The sequence below is a fragment of the Carassius auratus genome, chromosome 31, assembly GCF_003368295.1.
Source record: "Carassius auratus strain Wakin chromosome 31, ASM336829v1, whole genome shotgun sequence".
Classification (NCBI taxonomy): domain Eukaryota; kingdom Metazoa; phylum Chordata; class Actinopteri; order Cypriniformes; family Cyprinidae; genus Carassius; species Carassius auratus.
Genome location: NC_039273.1, coordinates 7,496,785 through 7,521,988, shown reverse-complemented (window position 1 = coordinate 7,521,988; position 25,204 = coordinate 7,496,785). Strand labels below are relative to the sequence as shown.

General features: G+C 36.6%; 4 protein-coding genes across 4 annotated transcripts; all 4 read left to right on the top strand.

Moving 5' to 3' along the window:
* The first annotated feature begins 343 nt into the window (after positions 1–343).
* LOC113050376 (protein transport protein Sec61 subunit alpha-like 1) lies at positions 344–5,292 on the top strand. The gene is made up of 12 exons (XM_026213290.1): positions 344–522; positions 1,440–1,507; positions 1,619–1,684; positions 1,802–1,880; positions 2,074–2,205; positions 2,324–2,433; positions 2,559–2,712; positions 2,801–2,961; positions 3,282–3,479; positions 3,602–3,793; positions 3,882–3,958; positions 4,033–5,292. The coding sequence occupies exons 1-12, from the start codon at positions 516–518 to the stop codon at positions 4,217–4,219; spliced, it is 1,431 nt and encodes a 476-aa protein (XP_026069075.1). The 5' UTR covers positions 344–515; the 3' UTR covers positions 4,220–5,292.
* A 1,855-nt stretch (positions 5,293–7,147) lies between these two features.
* efcab12 (EF-hand calcium binding domain 12) lies at positions 7,148–10,186 on the top strand. Its single transcript, XM_026213292.1, has 7 exons — positions 7,148–7,751; positions 7,916–8,056; positions 8,155–8,308; positions 8,395–8,474; positions 8,704–8,905; positions 9,017–9,137; positions 9,777–10,186. The coding sequence occupies exons 1-7, from the start codon at positions 7,254–7,256 to the stop codon at positions 9,994–9,996; spliced, it is 1,416 nt and encodes a 471-aa protein (XP_026069077.1). The 5' UTR covers positions 7,148–7,253; the 3' UTR covers positions 9,997–10,186.
* Positions 10,187–10,370: 184 nt separating this feature from the next.
* On the top strand, positions 10,371–13,631 carry LOC113050378 (proline-rich protein LAS17-like). Its single transcript, XM_026213293.1, has 8 exons — positions 10,371–10,533; positions 11,360–11,500; positions 11,815–11,901; positions 12,139–12,226; positions 12,305–12,404; positions 12,626–12,947; positions 13,038–13,086; positions 13,171–13,631. The coding sequence occupies exons 1-8, from the start codon at positions 10,441–10,443 to the stop codon at positions 13,209–13,211; spliced, it is 921 nt and encodes a 306-aa protein (XP_026069078.1). The 5' UTR covers positions 10,371–10,440; the 3' UTR covers positions 13,212–13,631.
* A 4,582-nt stretch (positions 13,632–18,213) lies between these two features.
* LOC113050375 (6-phosphofructo-2-kinase/fructose-2,6-bisphosphatase 4-like) lies at positions 18,214–25,153 on the top strand. The gene is made up of 14 exons (XM_026213289.1): positions 18,214–18,428; positions 20,775–20,891; positions 20,969–21,065; positions 21,175–21,241; positions 21,771–21,845; positions 21,929–21,985; positions 22,115–22,236; positions 22,354–22,561; positions 22,644–22,790; positions 22,868–22,972; positions 23,043–23,172; positions 23,256–23,318; positions 23,872–23,936; positions 24,023–25,153. Exons 1-14 carry the CDS (start codon positions 18,308–18,310, stop codon positions 24,080–24,082), a joined length of 1,434 nt encoding a protein of 477 aa, XP_026069074.1. The 5' UTR covers positions 18,214–18,307; the 3' UTR covers positions 24,083–25,153.
* The last annotated feature ends 51 nt before the right edge of the window (positions 25,154–25,204 follow it).

Here is a 25,204-nt window from a genome sequence, read left to right as displayed (position 1 = left end):
TCAACTTTCTTTATTAAACTTGAGTGTCTAGTGATTCCATTACTATAACAAAACCTTATTACATTACATAAAAATAAATCCTACTAATAAATAATAAATACTATTTTAACCAGTTTAACGGTAAGATAAGTTAACATGTCTTATAAATTATAGATTTCTTTACGTTTATATCACTTTTTTTTTAGGTCTACACGTCACGTCACTTTCACGTTGTACATAACAACAGTAAAATCGAAGTAACATGCTTGGAAACATTTGAGGAAATGTACCTAATGTACCTTATTTAGCCACTTGATCAAATTATAGGAGGTGAACCAGAAGATCAACCGCGGCTCGCTGTTCCTCTGGCGTGTGGTAGTGTAGTGTTGACGTGTCTCTAAAGCGCTCTCCTCCTTCAGCTCAGCGCTTCTCTCTCTCTCTAACCCGGGCGGCGGAGCGCACCGGCAGCACGGGATTATCTGTTTATAGCTCACTGGGACTTCATATAGTGACCGGGATTTCAGGAGACCGTCACCATGGGAAGTGAGTGCAATATTTCAGACCGTTTCTCGTGTGTTTAATGGTTATATCACACTAGAGCTCTGTTAGCACCATTAACATGCTAGCCAGACAGCTTTCTTTTATTGAAACCTGAGAGGCTTGTATAAGATTAAGACTTATTTTTCATGTATTTATTTCTGTACTTTACTGCAAATAAAATGCGTTTCAGTCCCTCTTTACTTTCTTTGTTTGGTTCATCAGTTGTTTTTACGTAAGCTAATTAATATTTGCATTGTTTTCTGTTGGCTAATGATTGAATTCTTCAGACAGCTAGCGTTAGCCTGTTAACGTTAGCTACTTTCTGCAAGTACGCCTGTAATGCTTTGTATTACTACAAAATTTTAAACGACTACTTCATATATTTATTTTAACATATTTAATAGCTAATACTGGGAGAAAAACTTTAGTATTTTGTTGGATTTACAGACCAGAGAGAGTAGCAAAACAGACATGTTAGTTAATAAAATGTTTAATTTGATAATTACTTGGAGGTTCATGAATACTCACGATAAAAAATCCGACAAACCGATGGATAATGTCTGATCTCCTGTGACAGAGTGTTAGCCTACATTGTATAAAAGGTCGGAAATAAGAGTTTCAGCTCATCAGTTTAATGATGACGACGCTTTAGATTGGCTAATGTTATGACTGAGTAGCTCAACACGGTTTTGGGAAGAAAATGACTTTCCATCAATTGTTCCTCTCAGTCTAAAATTTGAATTGCTGCTACTAAACCTTCTAAACATCTCGACAGTTTGCTCCACATATTGAGGTGATAAAATAAAACGCGAGTATGGTTTAGTAGATGTAATGTTGCATTAAATCAAATTGTATTTTCTTTTATTTTGTGGGAACAAATGTTTAATTTCTCCTTTACATATACATTTTTTTTTTCTCAGTCAAGTTCTTGGAGGTTATAAAACCATTTTGTGCGGTTTTGCCGGAAATCCAGAAACCAGAAAGAAAGGTATAACATTGTACACCACATATATCACATGCATAAAAAAAGAAAAAAAAAAAGGTTAGTTTACACACAAACCTGCTGCATTTTAAACTAATATCTATGTTTATCTTTCAGATCCAGTTCAGAGAAAAAGTGCTATGGACCGCCATCACATTGTTCATCTTTCTTGTTTGCTGTCAGGTAAGTTTGGTTTCTAAATGAATGAAAATGCACTTGCCTGTGCTTCAGTGCTCCAGCTATGTTCAGTGTGTAAAAATGAGGTTAAGAGCTTATGTAATGTGTCTCTCCCTCTCTCAGATCCCACTTTTTGGGATCATGTCTTCAGATTCCGCAGATCCATTCTACTGGATGAGAGTCATCTTGGCATCCAACAGAGGTAAGACTGTTTCTGTACGTGTTATGGTGTAGTTTGTAGTGTTTTATTCAAATAGTATATTACATCTCTACACTGCCACCTAATTATTTATTGCTAAATTATTCAAGCATGTAATTTAAAGTTCTTTAAAAAAAATGCTTTTATTCAGCAAAACATTGTGGGTCTGAAGTTTATTATTGATCCTGTTTTACAGGTACTTTGATGGAGTTGGGTATCTCTCCCATTGTGACCTCTGGTCTGATCATGCAGCTTCTGGCTGGAGCTAAAATCATTGAGGTTGGAGACACACCTAAAGACAGAGCGCTCTTCAACGGAGCTCAGAAATGTATGATTTTGTTGTTTTTGATTTGAGTGTATTGCATGTAAATGCAATTTAAAAAAAATTAAGTAGTTTTAGATGTTATGATTGTAATGTTGTTGATGGCAATTATTTTTTTTGTCAGTGTTTGGTATGATCATCACCATTGGCCAGGCTATTGTGTACGTCATGACTGGAATGTATGGAGACCCTTCAGAGATGGGTGCTGGCATCTGTCTGCTGATCATCATTCAGGTAAGAGAACATGTGCACACACAACTCTGGATTTTGTTTGGGTCAGTGATCAATGTGTCTTTTGTGATTCAAGAGTTTGTAAATGGATAAGAGATTTTAATTAGATCTGTGTGCTCTTCCTGTAGTTGTTTGTGGCCGGTCTGATCGTGTTGCTGCTGGATGAATTGCTGCAGAAAGGTTATGGTTTGGGCTCTGGTATCTCGCTCTTCATCGCCACCAACATCTGTGAGACAATCGTATGGAAGGCATTCAGCCCAACCACAGTCAACACAGGCAGAGGTATGCTTTCAGGACACAACATCTCCTTTTGTACCATATTTTGAACTTAGATGACGGCGATGACTGAACTTTGTTTGTGTATGTACAGGTACTGAGTTTGAGGGAGCCGTTATTGCTCTGTTCCACCTGTTGGCCACTCGTACTGATAAAGTTCGAGCTCTGAGAGAAGCCTTCTACAGACAGAACCTGCCCAACCTCTTGAACCTCATCTCTACAGTCTTTGTCTTTGCTGTGGTCATATACTTTCAGGTTAGTTTTTTTTTTTTTTTTTTTTTTAAGAGCCATAAGATGCAAGACTTTTAGTTAGTAACAAACCCATGTGCATATGTTAGGTTTATTGTTGTTCATGGTGTTTTGAAAATTGTGTATAGATAGATTTTTATAATTTAGCACTTTTAATACTTTTATTGTTATTTGATATGTTGAATGTTGTTACTTTTTTGTGTATAATGCCTAGGCAATATTGAACGTTAATACTGAATATATTTGTAAACAGTCATGCCAATGAAGTGCTTTAAAATAAAATAAATAAATTCAATTAAAAAAAAGAAATTGTTTGTTTTGCACAGGGCTTCAGAGTTGACCTGCCCATCAAATCTGCACGTTACCGTGGCCAGTACAACACATATCCCATCAAGCTGTTCTACACCTCCAACATTCCCATCATCCTGCAGTCTGCTCTGGTCTCTAACCTATACGTCATCTCGCAGATGCTCTCCACCCGCTTCAGTGGGAATTTCCTGGTCAACCTCCTGGGGACTTGGTCTGTAAGTGTCACCAGTGCTTGTCATCTTCCACTAAATTATATTGCAAATCAGACCAGAAACCAAACAGAATTAGATATGGAAGGGAAACCCTTCCTAATAGCATATTTTCTGTTGTGTTGTAGGATACATCATCCGGTGGTCCGGCTCGTGCCTACCCTGTTGGCGGTCTGTGTTACTATCTGTCTCCTCCGGAGTCATTTGGTTCTGTGCTTGAAGACCCAGTCCATACTGTGATCTACATTGTGTTCATGCTGGGATCCTGTGCCTTCTTTTCTAAGACCTGGATTGAAGTTTCTGGATCATCCGCCAAAGATGTGCGTTACTAGTTCTTGTTCATGTTGTTAGCAACATTGTTTTTGGATATTTGATAAGAAGCTGTAAGGGCTGTCTGTGTGTTTTTAGGTGGCCAAGCAGCTGAAAGAACAGCAGATGGTGATGAGGGGACACAGAGAGACCTCCATGGTTCATGAACTCAACAGGTGAGCTAAAAACACATTAGCTTTTACTTCTTTGTGAGGACCTTTATTAATCTCACACTTTCTCTGTTGCTCAGGTACATCCCCACAGCGGCTGCATTTGGTGGACTGTGTATCGGAGGCCTTTCAGTAATGGCTGACTTCTTGGGTGCCATTGGCTCTGGAACAGGAATCTTATTGGCTGTTACAATCATCTATCAGTACTTTGAAATATTTGTTAAGGAACAGAGTGAAGTTGGCAGCATGGGAGCGCTACTCTTCTAAAGAAAAAAGAAAAAAAAGACACTCACAGAATCGCACATACACATACTTGCTGACACCTTATAAAACACTTTTATTATTTTTATGATTGTTGTTGTCATTTTTTTTTATTTCTGTATGGTTTGAGCATTCAAAATGGTCTGTCACGAGTGCTGTCTTGGGAGAACATGGTCTTAGGTGTTAGTTCCAGCTGAGCATTTTCTCCTTTTTGTCAGAAGTGGCAAAACGTTTCTAAAATTCAGTGCTGAAGCTGAACTTCAGTGATGGGACAGTGAAGATGGACTCTGTGAACTCTGACTAGGAATACTTGGGAGTTTTTCCTTCTCAGTCTGTCCTTCCTCCGTCTCATTGCGTCACTGAGTCCCTTCATTCACCCTTATGTTTACCTCTTGTCTGATTCAAGTTATACTAGTTAAAAGGATTTTTCAGAAAGTTTTGCTGATATTGAGTGATTGACTTACTCTACACTGCCAAGTTTGTCTCCACACACACAGACTGTCTCTGTTACGTCTCAGTTTGTCATATATCGGTCTTGTATGTCATATATGCCCCCCCCCCACCAATAATTGCTGCCGTTTAGTGTTAGACTCACTCTAGCTCCTCATACTTAATTTAAACATAAAAAATGTGATGGTTTAATTATGGCAAAAGATCTGAAAGCCAAACAGAGGGGTTTGGTTTCCAGTCAGCAGAATAGTTTGTTGTCGGAGGAAATGCAACACAGTGTGGTACCAATGGCATGGGGTTTTTTTTGTGCGTGTGTATTCATTTACACTGGTATCCTTTTGTACCGAATACAAAAGTTACACGGTAGGCTTCGAGGATTTTCAGTTTTTCAGGCAGACAGCGCTGGTTACATCTGAAGTCAGTTTACTTTCAAAATGAAGCCCTATTACTGTATCATTGGGTGTCTATATATGACATTTAATGCAGTGTGCAACCATGTAAAATAAATCTTTCCCTTTTCTTTTTTCTTTCTTTTTTTTTTAACGATGTAAAAAGAAGTGTTGCGAACAAATATTCAGCAAAGACTGATTCTTCTCAATAAAAACTCATTTTTGGGAGGTAAGATTTTGTATTTGTTTATATTGTGTTTTATTTGTGAGCATGGCTTACTGGAATTTTAGTAATGCAGACCATGAAACAAAATTGTATTATGTCAATGTAAAAATGGCTCTGTTTCTCTCCTTTCACACATTACATGGTAAAATTTGACTTTTTTTTTAATGCAGTTTCTCTAAAACAGTGGTTCTCAGACCTGTACTGGAGTACCCCCAGCCCTGCATGTGCTGTATGTCTCCCTCATCTATTACACCTGATTCATCTCATCAGTGGAGACTACAGGACCTGAAGTGACTCTATAAGATACGGGGAGAGATACAAAATATGCAGTGCTGTGGATAAAATTTGAAGATAAAATTTTTGTTCATTTTTGAAAATGTTAAGTAACTAGATGTATAACTAGAATATTTGGGGTGTAACTAGATCTAGTTAGGTGACTAGAATTTTTGGGGTGTTTTTAGTATCGTCAAGTTATGTTTACCAAAGGTGTTTACCACAGGTTTTAGTTTACTCATAAACTGGTAAACCCCCCTAGGAAAATCTCGAAGGAATCCCGCGGCGAATTACTCTTCCGGATTCTGACGTCATAGTCCCTTGGCGTTCTCTACTGTTTATTACATGATGGTATTTGTTTGAAAGCGGCATGACCAAATTAACGACATTAGGATGGATACATAGCAGTTTATAGTTGCTGGGGGACAGGACACTTTTCGAGTTGATACCGCAAGATATTGCTAACAAAGCGCTGCATTAGCTCGCTGCATTATATTTCCTTCTGCTCAATTTCCTTTACTATTTGTGTGTAAAAAAAAAAAATAAAATTACTACAATCAACGGATAAGGAAATTCACAGTTCATTTCTGAAATGGAATTTTAAACGTATTTAAATGTATTTATGTCATCAATCGTTGATTGTCAGTAAGATTAAGGTGAAGCATGGTTCTAGCTAAGACTAGAGTGCTAGCGATGACCATGTCGTAATTGGATGAATACTGACATAAATACTTAAAAACTCAAAGTGGAAATCCTGGGTCAGACCGTCAAATCTCTGACTTCAGCATAAGCAAAGAGTCTGACTCTCTGCCCCGCGGCCGCCCCACTGAGACCAATGATATGCCTTCACAGCTGCCCATAGCTATATAAAATTGGAGAATTACCAACTTCCATTTACCAACTTCATATTCCACTTTTGTTTGTTTTACTTTAATCTATTTATATCTGTTTTAAGATAAGACATAAAGGACAAAGGTTGTTGTAACTTTGTTACATAAGTGTGTGATTTTAAGTATACTTAGACACATGTCTCAAACATGGTAATCGAGCGAGTACATGTGACGTATTTGTTTAAAATGTGTGATCATACTTTGATTAAAAGTTATGTTTGACCATTTAAGAATATATGTGTATAATTGTGTGCTGCTTTAGTCAAACAGTATAAAAGTAATTTAAATGGATCCAAAAGTTTGAGATTACTTAGAAAAGTTGAAATTTAAAGTCTTTGATTCAAAACCTACTGTCTAAAATCCGTATTCCACATGACAGAGTAGATAAAGTCTTAAAGGTTTGGAATTATATGACGGGGAGTGACCATTTTTGATGTAAATGATCTCTTTCTAGAAAAATTCTGTCAGTCAAGGATATAGTAGTATAGTACAGTAAACTGTATTACTGTAGTATCATGCTATAAAAAGTATTTGAGATGCAACTGAATGTTTTTCTCTCTCTGTTTTAATATATAATATAATTTAATTAAAGTAAAACATGCTTCAATAAAGTCCATGACTTTCTTAAGTCAAAATGAACAAGCTTTGACCTTTGAGGAAGAAGAATGGACGTCATGGATACACATGTAAACATGCCACCCATAGACTTAGTTATTTCACAGCTACATTTTACAGAAGCGAGTGGCGTTGAATTAAAATCCAGGTATATTACAATCTAGCTTAATTTTATTTGAATAGCTATTTTTTAAATAATGCCAAAAAGTCCAGTATTCGGAACTGAGTGCTTACCGGGTGACCCGAGATTGGAAGAGGAATTCAGGCGGTTAAAAAAACGAGACTTGACAGAGACGTACCTATTTCAACTGGCATGTGGTTCTTTGGGACCACAGGAATGCAGTGGTGGTGACTTGAGGAAGCCTATGATGGATAAGATAAAAACATCAACTCGTCCACAGCCGAAACAACTTGACGCTCAACCTGCTATTCCTGCCTCTGCCCGCAGAGGCGCTGCTGAGTTCTACTCGCGTCTCCCTGGAGGCAAACCCGCGGAACACCCGGACTGGATCCGGGACAGGAAAGCGTTCAGAGAAGCGCTTGAAAGCATGGGAGACCTGCGCAGATGGCTCCACAATAAACCCATTCTTACCGACTCGGAGTTTCTCGTTATGGAACGAGACAGACAAGCTCAGCGGATGTCATCACTCCCTCCAGAAACAAGCATTGCTCCATCAGCACCAGATGCTATCACTGTACATAACTTGATAATGAAAACTGGATGGGAATGTGTAGTGCCTCTAGAAATGATACAACTAAAATTATTATGAAAAAAAACACGAATTATTTCAACCAAATATTTTATCCGAATACTACTTTTGAGAGGGTTTTAAAATTTCTCAAATTTGTCTTTATATAGTCTTCGCGCGAGCTTAGACGTGAAGTTGAAGAAGTGAACAGCTTTCTGCGCATGTGCGAACCCTGCAACCTCTTCAAACTCTTGGACTGGAACGAGACTGGTCAATTAAAGCGTGTAGACCTCTGTAATCAATTTAAGAAGGTGTGCATTTATATCTCTGGCAGTACATTTATTTTTTGACTTAAGATTGAGAACATTGTCGAAACAAACAGAATGTATATGTTTTGGTTTGTTTGTAGGAAGGCTTCTTCATACAACCTGAGCGGTTAAATGTGCTGATGTCCTCTTTGAATAGTAAAGATGGAAACTCAGTAACTGTGGAAGACCTGGCTGCTGGTATTCAGGCCTGGAGCAGAAAGCATCAGGAAAATGAAGAGCAGCAATCAAACCCAGGTATATCTTAGTCCGGGGTTAAAGATAGGGACAAAAACTTGCTTTCAGTGTGTAAACATCATAAGGTACAGTGTCTTGATGTTTAGGTTATTGGAATGCAGACTGTGAGAAAAGGATTGGGTCGAGACATTATCTTCCAATACATGGAGGGGAGAAAGATGACCAGGTACAGCAACACATAAACATATGAAAACAAATATCAAAGTACACTGCATTACTGTCAGTGACAGTCACAGTTCCATGTTCCTATACCAAAGTACTTTTTTTTATTTATAAAAACTGTTATAATTATTATCACAAAATTATAATCCTTAATAGTTTTTGAATATAATTTGTTGATTGATCAAATTATGTCCGTTGAATTATGCTACATAATCGAATGTAAACATTTCTAGAAGGGCATGCAGGATGTGGAGGTGTTAGCGATCATGCGGAGAGTTCTGGCAGCCTCCAAGACCTCCTGCCCTTCTTCTCTGGGTGGACCTATGGGCAGAGAAGTGGATCGTTTCAGGAGACTTTGTTTCAGAGAATATCTGAAATCACTGGAGCAATGCCAACGACAAGCGCTTAATGTGAGCCAGGCCACACTACAGAAAGGTAAGTTATATATAAAATATAGAAACTGCACATACACACAAGGACATACTAAGATGGCATATTAAACCATTGTAAAACGAATAATGAATACAAATGCAACCTTTCTCCAAGTCCTGTTGCACCCTGGTGACATGAGCATGTCTAGCATCTTCAAATTGGGAGGGAAAGGTCACTTCGGGACACCCAAAACTCATCAAGCTGAAGGTGGCACAAATAAGGGCCACAAAGAGATGTAAGTCACTATATGATGAAAAATCTACTAATCAGGGCCAGGATGAGGGGTTTATATGTTATGACCGGTGTTATTTATTTATTTTTGTTAACTTTTGTGACATTCAAAAGTTTGAGGTTAGTAAGAATTTATTTAAAAAAAAAATCAAGAAATTAATGCTTTTATTCTGTAAAGATATATTTAAATGATTGAAAGGGTCAGTAAAGACTTTTTACATTGTTAAAAAGATTTATATTTCAAATAAATTATATTCTTTTGTACTTTCTTCATCAAAGAGTCCTGAAAAAGATGGATAATGGTTTCCGCAAAAAATATTCAACAGCACAGCTGTTTTCAGCATTGTTAATAGGCTAATAATAATAATAATAAAATAAAAAAAAATCTTGAATGTTTCCAAATGATTTCTAAAGGATCATTTGAGTAAAATTCAGCTTTGCCATCATAGGAATAAAATAAAAATGATTAAAATAGAAAAAAGATATATTAAATAATTGCAATAATATTTCACAATTTTCTTTTGTACTGTATTTTTGATCAAATAAATGCTTTCAGATAAGAAGATATTAAAAAATCTTACAGATCCCAGGTTTGTATAAATAAGAATGTTTGAATTTGGTTATGTCTGTGTATGTGTTGTAGGAAGAAGCAGCCGGTTTGCTGGGCGGACCCTAATGCTTTCTGGCCTGGAAGGGAAGATCATGTGCGCTTGTTCCTGCCTGTAAAGACAAGCTCTCCTGCAATGGTTTTATTTCAGCGTATCGAAACTACTGTTTTGCCAAGTCCTGGCCACTGGCCTGTAAATCATTTAGGATACTCAACCTCTGGAGACATAGAAGCTCGCAAAACGTACACCCTCTAGAATAACTTGTACCATATTGAATGTCTGTATTAAATAGGACATTGTTGTTCTGACTTTCTAAAAAGCAAATTTCCATTACCATTAGTTTGCATGCACAAGCATTAAAGTAATAGGTGTGCTGATATTTTTAGCTGCACAGGTTTTGTCACTCAACATATTCTATCTTATCTGTGACAGATTCAACTAAAACAGTCATGTTTGATTTAATAAATATATTATTATAATATTTCTCTCTATACTTTTTTTACAGTATGAAGTGTGAATGTACAAATATCTTGTGTGTGTTGTGTGAATAGAGCCCTGTTTCTGTATTCCTGATACCAGGGTATTTGCATTAGGAAGTATAAAGCAGAGTGACTAGTTTGATGATATAGATCAGGACACCTGTGAGTAAAAAAAACAAAAAAAACAGAAAGAGCACACTTTAGCAGAGAGGCAGCAAAGATGGAGGACAAAGAGATGTCACGGATTTCAAGTTCGCTCCTGTCGACGCGCGAGAACGGTCTTCTCTTCAGTTTACTAAGCAATGACTGTAGTGTGAGTTTACTTTTTTTTCTCTCATCCCTTTATCCTGTTTTTTTTATATATATCACCAGATCTAAATACCATGTATACAATAAAGCATACTGTGCACAACAATTACTGTTATTGTGCTTCCCGTAATTCACTGTTATTAGAGTGTGTTGTTTGAGATATGTGTCATTCTGTGAAATAAGTTTTTATTCTTCATACTATTTGCTTCAGCTAATAGTCATAGGAACATTTCTATCTATTTTTTCAATTAACTTGATGTTCAAAAATAATTTATATAAAATATATATATACAAATTTAAGCAAACATAACTAAAACAACAACATTAGTAAAATTTTAACTGAAATGAATATAGAAATATCAAAATATATAATAGTATCTGAATAATACTAGAATAACAGTGACTGGGACACCCATACATGCTCTTCATGCTCTTTTGTCGATTTATCTGGAATAAACCACCTGATCCTAACCACTGACCACTGGTTTTTCTGGTTTGTAGAAAGAAAACATAGTGGTTATTTAAATGATTCACATACATATTTAGAGCTGCAGAGCTTAGTCATATGACAGACATACAATTGTTCTTCAACTATGCAAACTTATGCAAACCGCATATTTCAGACAAAACTACATATTTGTACAGAGAAAAATACATTGTACAATCACACCACCGTCTGCAGTGCTTCTGGATCTGTATTTGTGGTTAAACGTGTATTAATTTAAAACAAAATGATATTGTGTGTCTGTGTGAATATGCACTTACGCATATACATTCAAAGTATACGTTTAAAGACACACTGTATATATTAGTGTGTGTGTATATTACAGGTTTTAGCATGTGGTATTGTCCAGCTGGTAATGGCAGTCCCTCCACGGAAAAAGGAGTGGAAAAGTCACAGTTTTGGAGTTTTATGTCTGACGCAAGATAAATCTGTACATTCAACATTCCTGAGACTCTACTGTCTTAAGGTGAGGCTAACAGATGTTACAGAAAGAGCTATTTGTGTATTTTGTGTACATTTCTTTAAATGATCTGCAAATATCAATACACACAACATCCTTTTATTATTTTATTATTTCACACAATGTTGTTAGTGGCATTACTCATTTGCTTTATTTATTTATTCTGCAAATTCTCAGAAATCTCTTCTACAAAGTTTCTGTTGTTAGTTTTTTTTTTTTACCCATTTCCACCACTAGTTCATGTGCAGTGGTTCTGCTTTTGATTTTTAGCCCATGTCTTCACCACTTTGTGACCATGGTATTTATTTTTCTCTTTGCAGAAAGCCAAGCTGCAATGGGAACAGGAGCTGTATACACCATTTGAGTACTCAGAAACTTGCCCTTATTTCCACACCTTCCCTGGTGATGTGAGTGACAAATAAATTGCATTGCATGTATGTGTGCAAGCTTGTTTATGTGCAGCCATGCATCCATAAGTGCATGTGGATCAAGATTTGCTCTCATTATGGAGATCAACCAATCATATCAAATCTCACATCAGGCAAAAATATTGTATGGTTGAGGTTTTGGGCTAAGGGATATAAAATATTATAGAAAAGTAATAGAAGTCCTCATCATAATAAAAACCTTGTGCGTGCATACAGGAGTGTCAGATAGGAATAAACTTTGCGGATGAAGATGAAGCCAAGCAGTTCTACATTGCTGTGCAGAAACAGATCAGCGACAACAAAGGTCTGTCACTCTGAATACTCCTTGCAAATTGCATGAAACAACGAACATTGTGCCAATGAATATTTCTCTCTTTTCCAGCATCTCACTCGGGACTTACACGCAGATACAGTGTGGGGGGTGTTTCTGACTGGAAAGAAAAACTTAACAATTGTCTTAGAGGAAATGAAGTGCACAAGAGGTGAGAACTAAAATAGGGACACTGTTAAATTGTAAATAAAACAATACTTTTAGAGTGTTTTACAAGAAAAAACTGTTTCAGTCTTTATTCTTCAAAAATGTATGTTTCACTCAATGTATTACTTTCCGTTTTTCATAAATTGTGAGATTAACTAGCAATTTCTTATTGGCTAGTTGGATTCTGACTGTTTGTGTTTTCTGTTTGTGTAATTCTGGCCCCAGTCTTTCCCTTAGAAGTTCATCTAGAGTTCCACACCGTCTTGATTCACATGCAGCATTTCCAGAGAGCAGACCAACAGTTGCTAGCACAATGTCCAGCCAATCACACGACTCATCACAACCTCTCTCCGTTGTTAATGAAGAGTCTATGTCGCTCGCCCAGAGGAAAGGGCCCCTCCCACCTATTCCCATTCATGCCAGAATAGCCACCTTGAAGTTTAATCCCAATGCTAGCATACAAAACTTAGACTCCACTATTCCCAAACCACCATTGGTGCCACCCCCTCCATCTTACCAGGCCCCTGCAGCCCCTCCAAGTTCAGCTGTAAGTTTGTGCTCTTATAATTGTATGAAATACAGAAAAGTTTGTGAATACATTTTTCAATTGAATTATATCTGAATGTTTTTGTTGTAGATTAAAGATCCCTACTCTGCTGGAATGAAGCAAAATGTTCATTATAATGGTAACTCATCTGTCTAAATTTAGTTCAACTCCGTTTTCTCTTTAAGAAGTACTAAATATGTCAGACATGTTTCTATATTTGCAGCTAGGATCGAGGATGAATCTGGCTATGATGACTACCTTTAAAAACTCCATACTTTTCATCAGATGGGACTTTATGACTGAGGTTCCTTTATGAAAGGATGTGGTCATGTTACCCCACACAAACACTTCCACATGGAAAATATGTTTCTTTATTAACTAAATCATATGAATTTCTACAGAACAACTATAGACTTTTTAAAAGAATGTTTAATGATGTAATCAAAACTAATAAAAACATAACAGTGACTCAAACTGTTTCTTGAAACTTACCTCCTGTTTTACAGACAAGGCTCAAACCTAGTTAAATGTAAATCTGAGCTGTTTCAACTGAAAGAAACTTGCACTGATTGATCTTAAAACATATCGGTGCCTTTGTTTTGTCTCAAGATGCACACCAGAAAAGTTTTTTTCTAAGGCATTTTAATAAAAATTATGTCATAAAATTAATTATGATAAACCTCTTTTCCGAACTAATTTCACTTATTCTTATAAAACTATTTTGTTCTTACAATGCATTTTATTATGTTGGGCAAGCAAGTGTCCAAATACTTTGTCTTTCGTTTTAGAATTTAATCGTTTTAGAATTTAATACCTAAATAAATTCATGTTTTTTTGTGAAATGTTTTGCTTGAAAGTGTACTGTGTTATGTTGTAAATGGATATTCCTCCCAAAAAAGAAAATCCTGGCATAATTTGCATGGTCATTCCAAAACTCCATGACTTACCTTCTTTTTTGTTCAACATATATATTTTGAGAAATTTTGTATCAATGTTGTTTGGTTCCCAATATTCTTCCAAAGATTTGATATTCTGCAGAAGTCACACAGTTTTGGATTAGAACAACATGAGGGGGAAATAAATGATGACAGAAGTTTCATGTATTGGTGGACTAGGTCTATGCCTCTAAAAAATAATTAACATTTGGTTTGATATTTTATATACTACAATAACATTCACACATTTTAGGTGTGGTTTAACTAACCAACAATTTTTGGATATTATTTAGCTTCCTCCGTTTACATCGGTAAAATCAGTAGTGTGTTTTGTTAGAGGTTTGATGACAGTGTCAATGACAGCACAAAATGTATCATGTTTGTTGTGATAGTGACTGATAAATCACAGTTTTCAGATTTTGTCCCTCACTGATAAATTATAACAATAAATGACCGTATTCTAATCCATGTGATTATCATCACATTCTGCCCTTGGGTTTTTTATTTTAAGTTGACCCACTGGGTATGCATTACTGTTAAATAATGATAAACAGTATGTACAGTACAGTTACTGTTAGGTGGATTAGAATAAACTGGTGTAGAAAAGGAGAGAACGTGTTGGCACCGTACTTCTCCATTACAGACAGCTCATTTTAATTAATCTACACTTGAAAAGCAACTCATCTGGCATTACATAATGAAAGCGAATGCTATTGGTGTTACTCTGTCCTCAATCTGTTTCTCTGAAGTATGGGACTCCCATGTGGCTGTTTTAGACGCGCGTATGTTATCTAAACACGCACGCAAATCCTGTATTTAAAGGCAGTGCGGACCGGTGCGCGTCTAAATAATGTTTCCACAAACCAACGGGAACAAGCACAAGCTCTTCTACAAAGCTCGTGTTTGAACACGTTAGCCGCGCTGCTCTTTATTAGAACCTGGAGGATGAGGAACTACAGCCGCTTTCTGGGTGGACAAGACCTCGAAGGGACAGGTAAGACACATAAGGTAATAATATAATAATACAACTAGAACTAATGATTTTGTGAACACACATAATGTACATGTACTGTATTGAGTAGCTGAAATCATGGTTGTTAATTGTACTATTCACTTCATTTGTTGTATGCATGTTGTAAACAAATGTTATATTCATTTCATGAGAAGATGAGAGGGAAATTGAGTGATTACACAAATTGTTATTGGTTGATATAATTTTGATTTTAAAATTCACAAACGAATGTATTTTGTCTTTTATTAACGTAACGTTATATTATGTTCAAATATATTTAGCAGTTTAGTAAGAATTTGCAATGATGAAATGCAGACACTCCTGGTATTATTATGGGGTAGAAAGCTAGCATGAGTATGCATGCAAGACAAAGTGATGGATGTTAGAGTAGGTGGAAAGTTTGTATGTGTGTGTGTGTGTGTGTGTGTGTGTGTGTGTGTGAGTGATGGTATGCTTATAAGTCAGAGTTGAAGGTGCACTGTCACCCAAAAGAAAACCAAACCACAATACAGATGTTACTTTGTACTGTGCTTACTAATATATTCTGTTTTAGTATGATGATTTAGTTTGAGATAAAGGGGTAACAGTGGTTTTCGGAGCAGATCTGATTAGGGTGTTTCAGTAATGACCCCCCTGGCAAAATATTTCAGGCCTTTATGTAAGTGCTAATAAACCTTTCTGTGCTCTGTGAACCATGCTCTTAATCTCTTTCTGTGTTTATCTATGCTTCCCTGAGATATCCGCGTCTTCTTCTAGTTGTTCTCTCCATCCTTCTATATTTTTTCTTTTCTTCTGTGTGCTGTATATCCACAGAGAACTGTTCCTCCTGTGCATTCTCATTTTCCTTCTCATTATGTTGATTATTTCTTGATCATGTGTGGCACACTTTCCGTCCCTGTCTTGCTTTCTCTCCCTCCCTAGTTATCTGTGTGAAAGTTCAGCTCCATTCCTCCAATCCCATTTAAGGATTCAGGTCTTGCTGTGTTGTATCTGTCTGCGTTTGTGTATATGAGTTTATGTGCCTATGGAAATTGTATGTTGTATGTGCAATCACAAGCTGCATATCAGCCCGCTCACATACACAGAATGCTCTCATGCTCTCATCTGTTTCTAAGTTTAAAAGGCTGTGATTTCACAGGCTGCTAAGTGGGTGGTTGACATCTAGGGGAAAGGAAGAAAGAAAAAATCTATTTTTGAAAAACAATGCTTGATATTACTCTGAAAACTATTTTATTTGGTTAATAACTGAACCCTTTGTCATTTTAAACAAACTGCTTGTACTGGGATTAAGAGTCATGCTTTATGACAGAATATGTTTTCTAGAAAATTTTAAGGAAACAAAGAAAACATTAATTTTGTTAAACTAAAAATAATATTTTTCTAAATGTGCATATTAAAAACCATCAGATTCAGGAACATTCAGGAAACAGCACTGCTTGTTTTCCTGTAGTTATCAATGATTCTGTTATATTTATGTTCTTGTTATTTCTTGAAGGATGTTGTTAAACGACTTGTACTTGTTTCTTCTGAACTTGATAATGTTATCTGTATCATGCTAAAAATAAAGACTGAACTTTTTCCCCCCTAAAACAAATTGTTGATAACATTATAAACATAATGAACATACATATATATATATATATATAGATATATAATATGCAATTTACATTAGTAATATATTCATGCAAGTTATTGTTATAAAACATTATATAATGTATAAAGTTTAATCACAAATTGTAAATATCTCCTGGATCAAACCAGTTCTGATTTTAGTTATTATTAAGAAGAATTTATAATTATATTATATACCAAGATAATATAACTATATTATATAACCAAGAATTTATGGTTGGGTTCCCGGATTGGTTGAGAGCCTGAGTCGGGGTCTATGTTATTTAATGAGACTAATTTCTTGCCTGCCTTTCTTTGATTTCACTTTAACGGCTATACACATGTACGATTCATTATTCAACCACAAGATGGCCCTATTTGCCCTGATTGTCGTGCTGAACCATTTTCTGTTGAGGAGCCAGGATATCCCTTGTCCCCTGCAGCATCTGCAAAAAAAAAAAAAAAAAACTTTTTTCACATTTAAATACACTTGCACTAAACCTAACTAAACCTGGATACAGCTGACCTCTTGATCAACATGCTTATAGACTATAAGCCACATTTGAATTTACCTTTTTTGAATGAATTGGACTGGATGATGCAGGAAAAGTAGCAGAGAATAACAAGTGATAGTAACATATGGGAACATGTCTAATGGATATAGATGTATCTAGACTCTGGTCATGTATTTTAAATGTAGTAGCCAGTATGCCTTATAATACTTAGTAAACATACATAAGCTATATGCATAGCCAGAAATATTGCTCATGATGATCTAATATCAGTTTTCACACTTGACACTACAGTATTTCCTAAGACCATGTTTTAAGAAAGGAAGGTGCTCATAAGTATCAAACAAATGAACATGATTCTGATGTGCAGGCATCTCGCACTATGAAACAGCTATGTAAGGCCATAGAAAACATTTGTTGTCGTTGTTGAAAGCACAACATTTCTGCTTCCATTGGGGAACCTGTACTTTCTATTTATATATTTATAGGGCAAGGTCTTAGTAATATTATGTAGGTGTTTGGTGGCGAAACAGAACAGGACGTTCTCAAACTTAAAGATGATTACCTTGCTGTGCTCCTCTCAGCGCACGTCTCCTCGTGAAGTCTCTCTGCTATTCTATTGGATGACGCTTTACTGTCGAGGGGCTTTGATTGGGTAAAGACACTTCAACATTTACGACCCATGTGCACTTCACGTGAACAGCAGCAGAAATGTTTTTCTCAAACGTCTGCGAGCAATACGGAACATCTTGTTTGCCCCTTTCCTCACCTTTTTTTTTTAGTTTGGCCACATCATTGAGTAGTGTTACGGTAGATTAGATAAAATGTGGTATTTTTAGTGAAAACTGTGTAATTTTCAGCGCATGCCCCCTCCAAATACTATAATGACCAACCTCACTTGTACGAGTTTAACGATGTCGGAGAGTTATTATGCTTTTGCATACCGCTTGTTGTTCAGTGAAAACAAAAAATAAAACAAAAAACGGTGAATATAAAGCCCAGTTGAGCTTGCAGTGCTGTGCAATTAATATCATTAGCCATTAACCATTTAGAGTATATATATATATATATATATATATATATATATATATATATATATATATATATATATATATATATATATATATATATATATATAGACATACGCGCGCGGTTTTTACTGGTATTACGGTACAGTCGGTCATTGATATCGCTCAGCCGATATGACACACAGCCCACCGTGACCAGCTCAGTTATCTCAGAGAACAGGCGTTCATCTCTGAAGAACCTGGTCATGATCATACAGCCAGGATGAGTTCCACCGAAGATATTATAATGGCGATTCCCAGAGAGCTCACACAAAACCCACTGCGAAAAATATGGATGCCATGCAAGAACGGGCTACCGGAAAAACACATTTCTCAAAAGAAAGGTAACATTAACGTTATGCTTGCTTTCTGCAAATGCCAGCGTTTCACGACTACACATGATCAGAGACAATGCGGTCATATGTATCAGTTTATGTGGTTTGTTTTAGATGCAGCTGTCCGAAGCGTTAATATTATTACATTTCACAATACCTACCTGGTTACAATAGCATGTTTTAGGGTGTACCTCTGGTGTAAGTACAAACTTGGCAGAATTCGAGTGTGTTGTGTTTTATGGGTTTGTTAAGTCATCCTCTGGAGTTGAGTAATACAATGATGTCTGGTGCGGAAGTAATGGTGTATGTTCGCCTATTTAGAAAGATTTTGACCACATGTGCTTGTTTATTGTCTCATTGATTGATTTATCTGGTATTTTCTATTAATATTCATATAAATTACATGATCAACATTGTGGGCATGCATCTAGCACATCAAGCACGAAAATATAAGTAAACCCGGACTAAGTAAGGCGCAGACAGGAATGATGCAACCAGAATGCACCAGTCTCAGATATAACGCACTTTTTAGGTTTAGTACAGTAAGCTACCTTAAATCTCTTATGTAAGCTCTGTGGTATTCAGCAATATTTTTTTTCCTCCCAGTGTCTTCTCAGGCTTTGTTTAGGAAAAAGCTTGCAAGAGTAACGTCAAACACTTGAGTGTTCATGAGTAACTTGTCCAATGTGTCACATTAAGCCCAAAGTGCTGTATCATTATTAAACTCCTCCCCCTCCGTATGCGTATTTACTTCATTTATTAATATCAACTCAGCATCATGAGCATATCAGCTGAATATTTTGTGCTGCGAGATACCCACACAGCTCGAGCATGTTGTTTTCGCCACCGGTACAGTAGCCGCGTGCATTGTGTTGCGTCGCTGTCGTTCTATTGGCTGAGCCCTGACCCGAGACGTTCTCTGATTGGTCAATGGCGCATCAACACTCGTGGCCCATGTGTACAGCGTGTGAACAGCTGAAGAACCCCGCCCTGTTTGTAAAACTCATGTTGATCAGCTCATTGTTCCATTTTTTACATTTATTTCATATTTTGATAAACACATTTTAACAATTTATTACAGTCTGGTAGTATTCTTTACTATGTATTTTAAATTTCCTAGTCCACACTAAAAATCTGGAAAGTAAATTGTTATTTTTAAATATATCGCACAGTGGAAATTGTGCAGGCGTTTCACCCCCCCCCCCCCCGCTGTCTTGTTTAGATTGAAAGATGTTTTAATGTTTTTTCCCCACTCAGTTTCCCTCAAGCATATATATATATATATATATATATATAAACTACTATGCCATTCTATCCTATCCTATTTTGGTGAAATGTTCTACTTTTGTGGTTGTATTCCTCTGTAAAATGAAGTGGTGTGTGATCGATTTCACGATTGTGATCTGTCTTTTGGGATATCTTTTTAAATTCCATTCAAATGGGCGAAAGGTAACTGCAAAAGCTGAGGGTTTTTCAGCATCACTGTGGCTCCAAAGCTGCTGTCATGCAGGATTTGCAGAGGAAGTTTATAGCTTTATAAAGAGCAGGTTTGCTGAGCGAGGCCCATTCTCAAAGACTCCCTACACTTGCAAGGATGCACATGCTTAATTATATGCTGATTTGTTTTGAACTCCATGACACTTACATTGAAAGAGCTTTACTTGCAGCAAAAACAGATGCTGAACACACTTTCAGTAGGATCCGTATTTGATTAGTCAGCAGAGAATTGACTGCATCGGGTACACCGTGCACATGATCTCTCAGTATCGCGGAACCTGATTCATGAGGCAGACATTGAGAAGAGCTTGATAACCAAGAGTCATGAATTACATTTGTTGAATTGCAGACAATAAAAATATCTTATAATCTAAACAATATCCGTCTGGGGGACTGACACAAATGTATGGAAAATAGCATTTAGATAAGTTTCTTATCTCGTATATTAATCAATAGCTTTGTCTCAAACAAACATGGATAAAACAGAATGCAGAAATGATTAGGTTTATGCCAGTATCTGGTTGAATATAGTTTTTTTGCTCTATTTGGTTAAGGTCAAAAGTATAAAGCCGATGAAATCTGTGTTTCCAAAGACTATTTCATAATATTTCACAATAACCAGAATACATTTACTCTCAGCAAATAAGAAAAAGTTAAGATTCCTTTAGAGGATGCAGAGACACTGCACGTACATTCTCCCCGACCAACAATAGTCTCTGTCTGTATGGTTCGCTCTGTCAGATTTTTCATACTGACTGAAAATGAAACAGAGTTGTTCACTCTATTTTCTGCTGTACACAGAACAGCTGATACTTACAGACACATTTGTATTCTCTGTCTCTCTCTGTCTCATGGTAGTTTGTATGACCAACTGTCCCACTCTCATTGTGACTGTGGGCCTACCAGCGAGAGGAAAAACCTACATTTCTAAAAAACTCACACGCTACCTCAACTGGATTGGTGTACCAACAAAAGGTACAGTAAAATACACACGTACCCCTAAACAGTTATACATCCAGTATACAGTGGATAAATCTGTGTTTTTTTTGCAGAGTTCAATGTGGGACAGTATCGGAGAGAATGTGTGAAAATCTACAAGAGCTTTGAATTCTTTCGCTCTGATAATGAGGAAGGGCTGAAGATAAGAAAGTAAGAGTCAGCGTGTGTTTCATTTCTGCATGTATTATTGTTTTCATGTATTTTTGCTGTTTCTGTGTGTTTTGTGTTGTCCTGTGACTTAATTTTTTTCTGTTTTCAGGCAGTGTGCTTTGGCAGCGCTCAATGATGTCAGACAGTATCTCAGTATTGAAGGTGGCCATGTTGCTGTGAGTAGTTTTCCATTTCCATCTGATTTATAATTTATGTATTGCCATTCATAAAATCAAGAACAAGGAGCACCTAAAACATTATATTGATGAAAAGTGACAATAAAGACAATTATAATTCGATTTTTTTTTTTCAAATAAATGCTGCTCTTTCTTTTTCTTCATTTGTTGCTTTTATTTTCTACTAAAAAAAAGACATAAAAAATATCAAGCAGCACAACTGTTTTCAACATTAATCTGAATAAGATATGTTTCTTGAGCAACAAATCAGCATGTTAGATTGATTTCTGAAAGATCATGTGACACTGAAGTCTGGAGTAATAACATTCAGCTTAGCCATCACAGGAATAGATTTTGTTTTAAATATATTAAAACAGAATACGGTTATTTTAAATTGTAGTAATATTTCACAATATCACAAATTTTACTTTATTTTTGTTAGAATAAATACAGCCTTGGAGAGCATAAGAGACAATTGTTTTTATTTTTTTTTACATTGAAATTTATGAGTATGTTGTTTGTTTTTCAGGTGTTTGACGCCACAAACACAACCAGAGAACGGAGGGCCACCATCATGAGATTTGCAGAACAAAATGACTATAAGGTTTGAGAAGTTAAGTGTTTCTTCACTTTTTTTTAAATTTCCATTTGATTTTACCATCCTTAAGTCTTGATGTTTTTAATTAGGTGTTTTTTGTGGAATCTGTGTGTGAAGACCCCAGAGTTATTGCAGAGAACATTGTGGTAAGAAAGTGATTCAAATATTGACAAGTGATTTCCAATGTTCTCAAGCATTATTCTTTAGTACATTAATATTTATTTATTAAATTATCCCAGCATTAATCTCTCCTCTTTTTGTGTGTGGGAGAGCAGCAGGTGAAGCTGGGTAGCCCGGACTACACTGACTGCAACACGGAAGAAGCCATCCAGGACTTCATGAAGAGGATCAAGTGCTATGAGAACAGTTACCAGCCACTGGATGAAGACCTAGACAGGTCAGAAATCTGATTTCATTTGTTTCCATTTTTATTCCATCTAAGAATAATTCTAGCATCAAATGATTTATGCATTTTGTGTGAAGTTGCTTTAATGCTGTATATGTTGTCTTGCAGAGAACTGTCATACATTAAAATAATGGATGTGGGTCAGCGGTATTTGGTGAACCGTGTACTGGACCACATTCAGAGCAGAATCGTTTATTATCTGATGAACATCCACATTACACCACGCTCCATCTACCTCTGTCGCCATGGAGAGAGCGACCTTAACATCAGAGGTTGCATTGGAGGGGATTCAGGCCTGTCACCCCGTGGAAAAGAGGTGCGTTATGGTATACGTGTCTGTGAAATATTGTTCATTGGTGGTTTGTATTTAACCATCTCTTTCTTTTCACATGTCTCAGTTTGCTCAGTGTCTAGGGAGGTTTATACAGGAACAGAATATAAAGGATCTCAAGGTGTGGACGAGTCAGATGAAGCGGACCATTCAGACCGCTGAAGCGTTGGGTGCACCATATGAACAATGGAAAACCCTCAATGAGATTGATGCTGTAAGCATTATATGAGAGTGTTGTCTTTGTAATTCCATTTGATAGTGCTAAGTGAGTGACTTTCGACGTGTGTGCAGGGTGTTTGTGAGGAGATGATGTATGAGGAGATCCAGGAACACTATCCTCTGGAGTTTGCCCTCAGAGACCAGGACAAATATCACTACCGCTACCCTAATGGAGAGGTGTGTTGAAACTAACTAGAAAAGTAACCTCGTTAAATCTGAGAAATTCTAACATTCTTGCTCTTTACAGTCTTATGAGGATCTTGTCCAGCGATTGGAGCCCGTCATTATGGAGCTTGAACGCCAGGAGAATGTTTTGGTTATTTGTCACCAGGCTGTTATGCGTTGTCTGCTTGCTTACTTCCTGGACAAGAGTGCAGGTGTGTAGACAGGATAAAATGCTGTGGTTAATAAAATATTAACATGTTGTTATATAGCTTTAACCTTTTCTTTTGCCTTCCAGAAGAGCTGCCGTACCTGAAATGCCCCCTGCACACAGTCCTGAAACTTTCTCCTGTGGCCTATGGTGAGAAACTCATCTCTCTCACACGCTGAGCATGTGCACGGCGGGTACTTGGTGCTTCAGCAAAAAAAATTCAACTTAACATTGATCATGTATACAGAGCCCTGCACATTATATGCAAGGGGGCAAACAAGGTATTTTGGCCACCAATTAATTTTAATAACAATAATTCCGACTTAGTATGATAGCTTTTTGTAAAAAACAGTCTGAAATCAAGTCATTATTCACTGATTTTCTGTCTTTTATTGTACTGTTCCTGTAAGACTACCTTGATTCTAAATGAGAAGTAACAAGTCATTCTGCACTGTCCTGTGTGAAAAAACACTGAGCAATTAAAAACGAAGAACAGAACAAGCAGTGCCGAACTTAATGTAGTAGTTTAATGTAGCCAGAAATGAATCTAAGAGGTTTTTACTCTGTTACAGGCTGCAGTGATTTATGATCAGTTCAAAGACGCACTTTTCCAACCAGTGTTTTATTTGTTGAAGAGCTTATTTAATTACCTGGAAACTCTTGAAATGTACTTGAATGTAACCTAGATTCTGTCCTGCACTAGGCTGTAAAGTGGAGTCGATCTATCTTAATGTGGAGGCGGTGAACACTCACAGAGACAAACCTGAGGTGAGAAAACCATGCAGTCCTTTTACATATATAAACATTCATTCTAATGGTTAAGAAAAAAAAAATTAATCCTTTGACTATGACAGAATGTGGAGATTTCCCGTCTGCCAGAAGAGGCTCTTCTCACTGTTCCACCGCACTACTGACCTATGACCTCACATCCTGTACATCAGCAACACTCCATCAGGCTGTTCCATCCTTTTAATGTGACTCCTCTGCGTGTTTGAAAACATTGGGCAGAAAGTCAGTTCTGAGTCCTGAAGATGAGCAACTTTAGGCCTCATATATGTATTTTCTCTCTTCTCAATTGCCACATAGGTGACTGGAATCCAGTTATTGATTAATAACCCTAGGGTTTGTGTGTGCGAGTGTTTGTGTGTGTGCGCATGTATTTACATGTGTAGGTCTGTGCTTGAATTCGAGGCTGGCACAGAGCAGATCTGAAGGATATTCAAGTTTCCTTTCTATAATTTTCTACTGAAAATTTTTGCTGGAAAGATTAACATTTTGTTTTTGAGACTAAATAATAAGGGCTGTTTATTGAACTTAAATTTATTTGATTTGCTTCCTGGGTTCACATTTCCTTAAGCAATATGTTATGTCTCAACCATTCACACACTAGAGTTTAAATTAAGTGCTTTGGCTGTCATCTAACACTAAATGCTATTTGTAAAAAAACAGAATACATGACTTGGTTTAAAAAAATAAAAAAATAAATGCAGATTAATCCGCAGACGTGAACTTTACCTTGTATAGTGTTGAAACCACCTGGATGTTGGAAGTCCTATCAGAATTTTGACAGGTGTTAAAAAAACAACTGTCAATTCGGATACTTAAAATGTAGCAGGACATTTTCTAATATATTATCTCTGTTATGTTTCCGGAAAAAAAAGCCAAATGTTTATGTTTCTAAAGCCTTGTTACAACAGTAGTTTTTTTTTTTTTTTTTTGCTTTGTGGTCTATACGGTCTGTTTATGGAGAGTGAACCGTTTTCATCTCAATTATTCTCATGTTCATTACCAGGGCTGTCTTTTATATTTTTTGAACTGAGAACCGAATATAAAGAGCTCTGTGAATTTGTGATTTAATCTGTCCTGTGGGTCTCTGTGATTGGTAGGACTGACTATGGTTTTGTTTGTGAAGCTCGTGGTTCTCAAATTTGACGCACAATATCACATTTTCTGGAATTATTGTCATTAAAACATTCTGTCATCAACCCAGTTCTCCTGAATTATTGAAGAACGACCCATATTTTAAAGGCAATCTA

Excerpts from the sequence above, each read along its gene's own strand:
- LOC113050376 (XM_026213290.1), top strand. Across the intron at positions 1,508-1,618 it reads TCCAGAAACCAGAAAGAAAG|ATCCAGTTCAGAGAAAAAGT; the intron begins GTATAACATTGT and ends TTTATCTTTCAG. Across the intron at positions 1,881-2,073 it reads CATCTTGGCATCCAACAGAG|GTACTTTGATGGAGTTGGGT; the intron begins GTAAGACTGTTT and ends CCTGTTTTACAG.
- efcab12 (XM_026213292.1), top strand. The coding sequence starts at position 7,254 with ATGCCAAAAAGTCCAGTATTCGGAACTGAGTGCTTACCGGGTGACCCG. Across the intron at positions 8,057-8,154 it reads TCTGTAATCAATTTAAGAAG|GAAGGCTTCTTCATACAACC; the intron begins GTGTGCATTTAT and ends GTTTGTTTGTAG. Across the intron at positions 9,138-9,776 it reads AATAAGGGCCACAAAGAGAT|GAAGAAGCAGCCGGTTTGCT; the intron begins GTAAGTCACTAT and ends TATGTGTTGTAG.
- LOC113050378 (XM_026213293.1), top strand. The coding sequence starts at position 10,441 with ATGGAGGACAAAGAGATGTCACGGATTTCAAGTTCGCTCCTGTCGACG. Across the intron at positions 11,902-12,138 it reads TCCACACCTTCCCTGGTGAT|GAGTGTCAGATAGGAATAAA; the intron begins GTGAGTGACAAA and ends GCGTGCATACAG. Across the intron at positions 12,405-12,625 it reads GGAAATGAAGTGCACAAGAG|TCTTTCCCTTAGAAGTTCAT; the intron begins GTGAGAACTAAA and ends TTCTGGCCCCAG.
- LOC113050375 (XM_026213289.1), top strand. The coding sequence starts at position 18,308 with ATGAGTTCCACCGAAGATATTATAATGGCGATTCCCAGAGAGCTCACA. Across the intron at positions 18,429-20,774 it reads ACACATTTCTCAAAAGAAAG|TTTGTATGACCAACTGTCCC; the intron begins GTAACATTAACG and ends GTCTCATGGTAG. Across the intron at positions 21,242-21,770 it reads TTGAAGGTGGCCATGTTGCT|GTGTTTGACGCCACAAACAC; the intron begins GTGAGTAGTTTT and ends TTTGTTTTTCAG.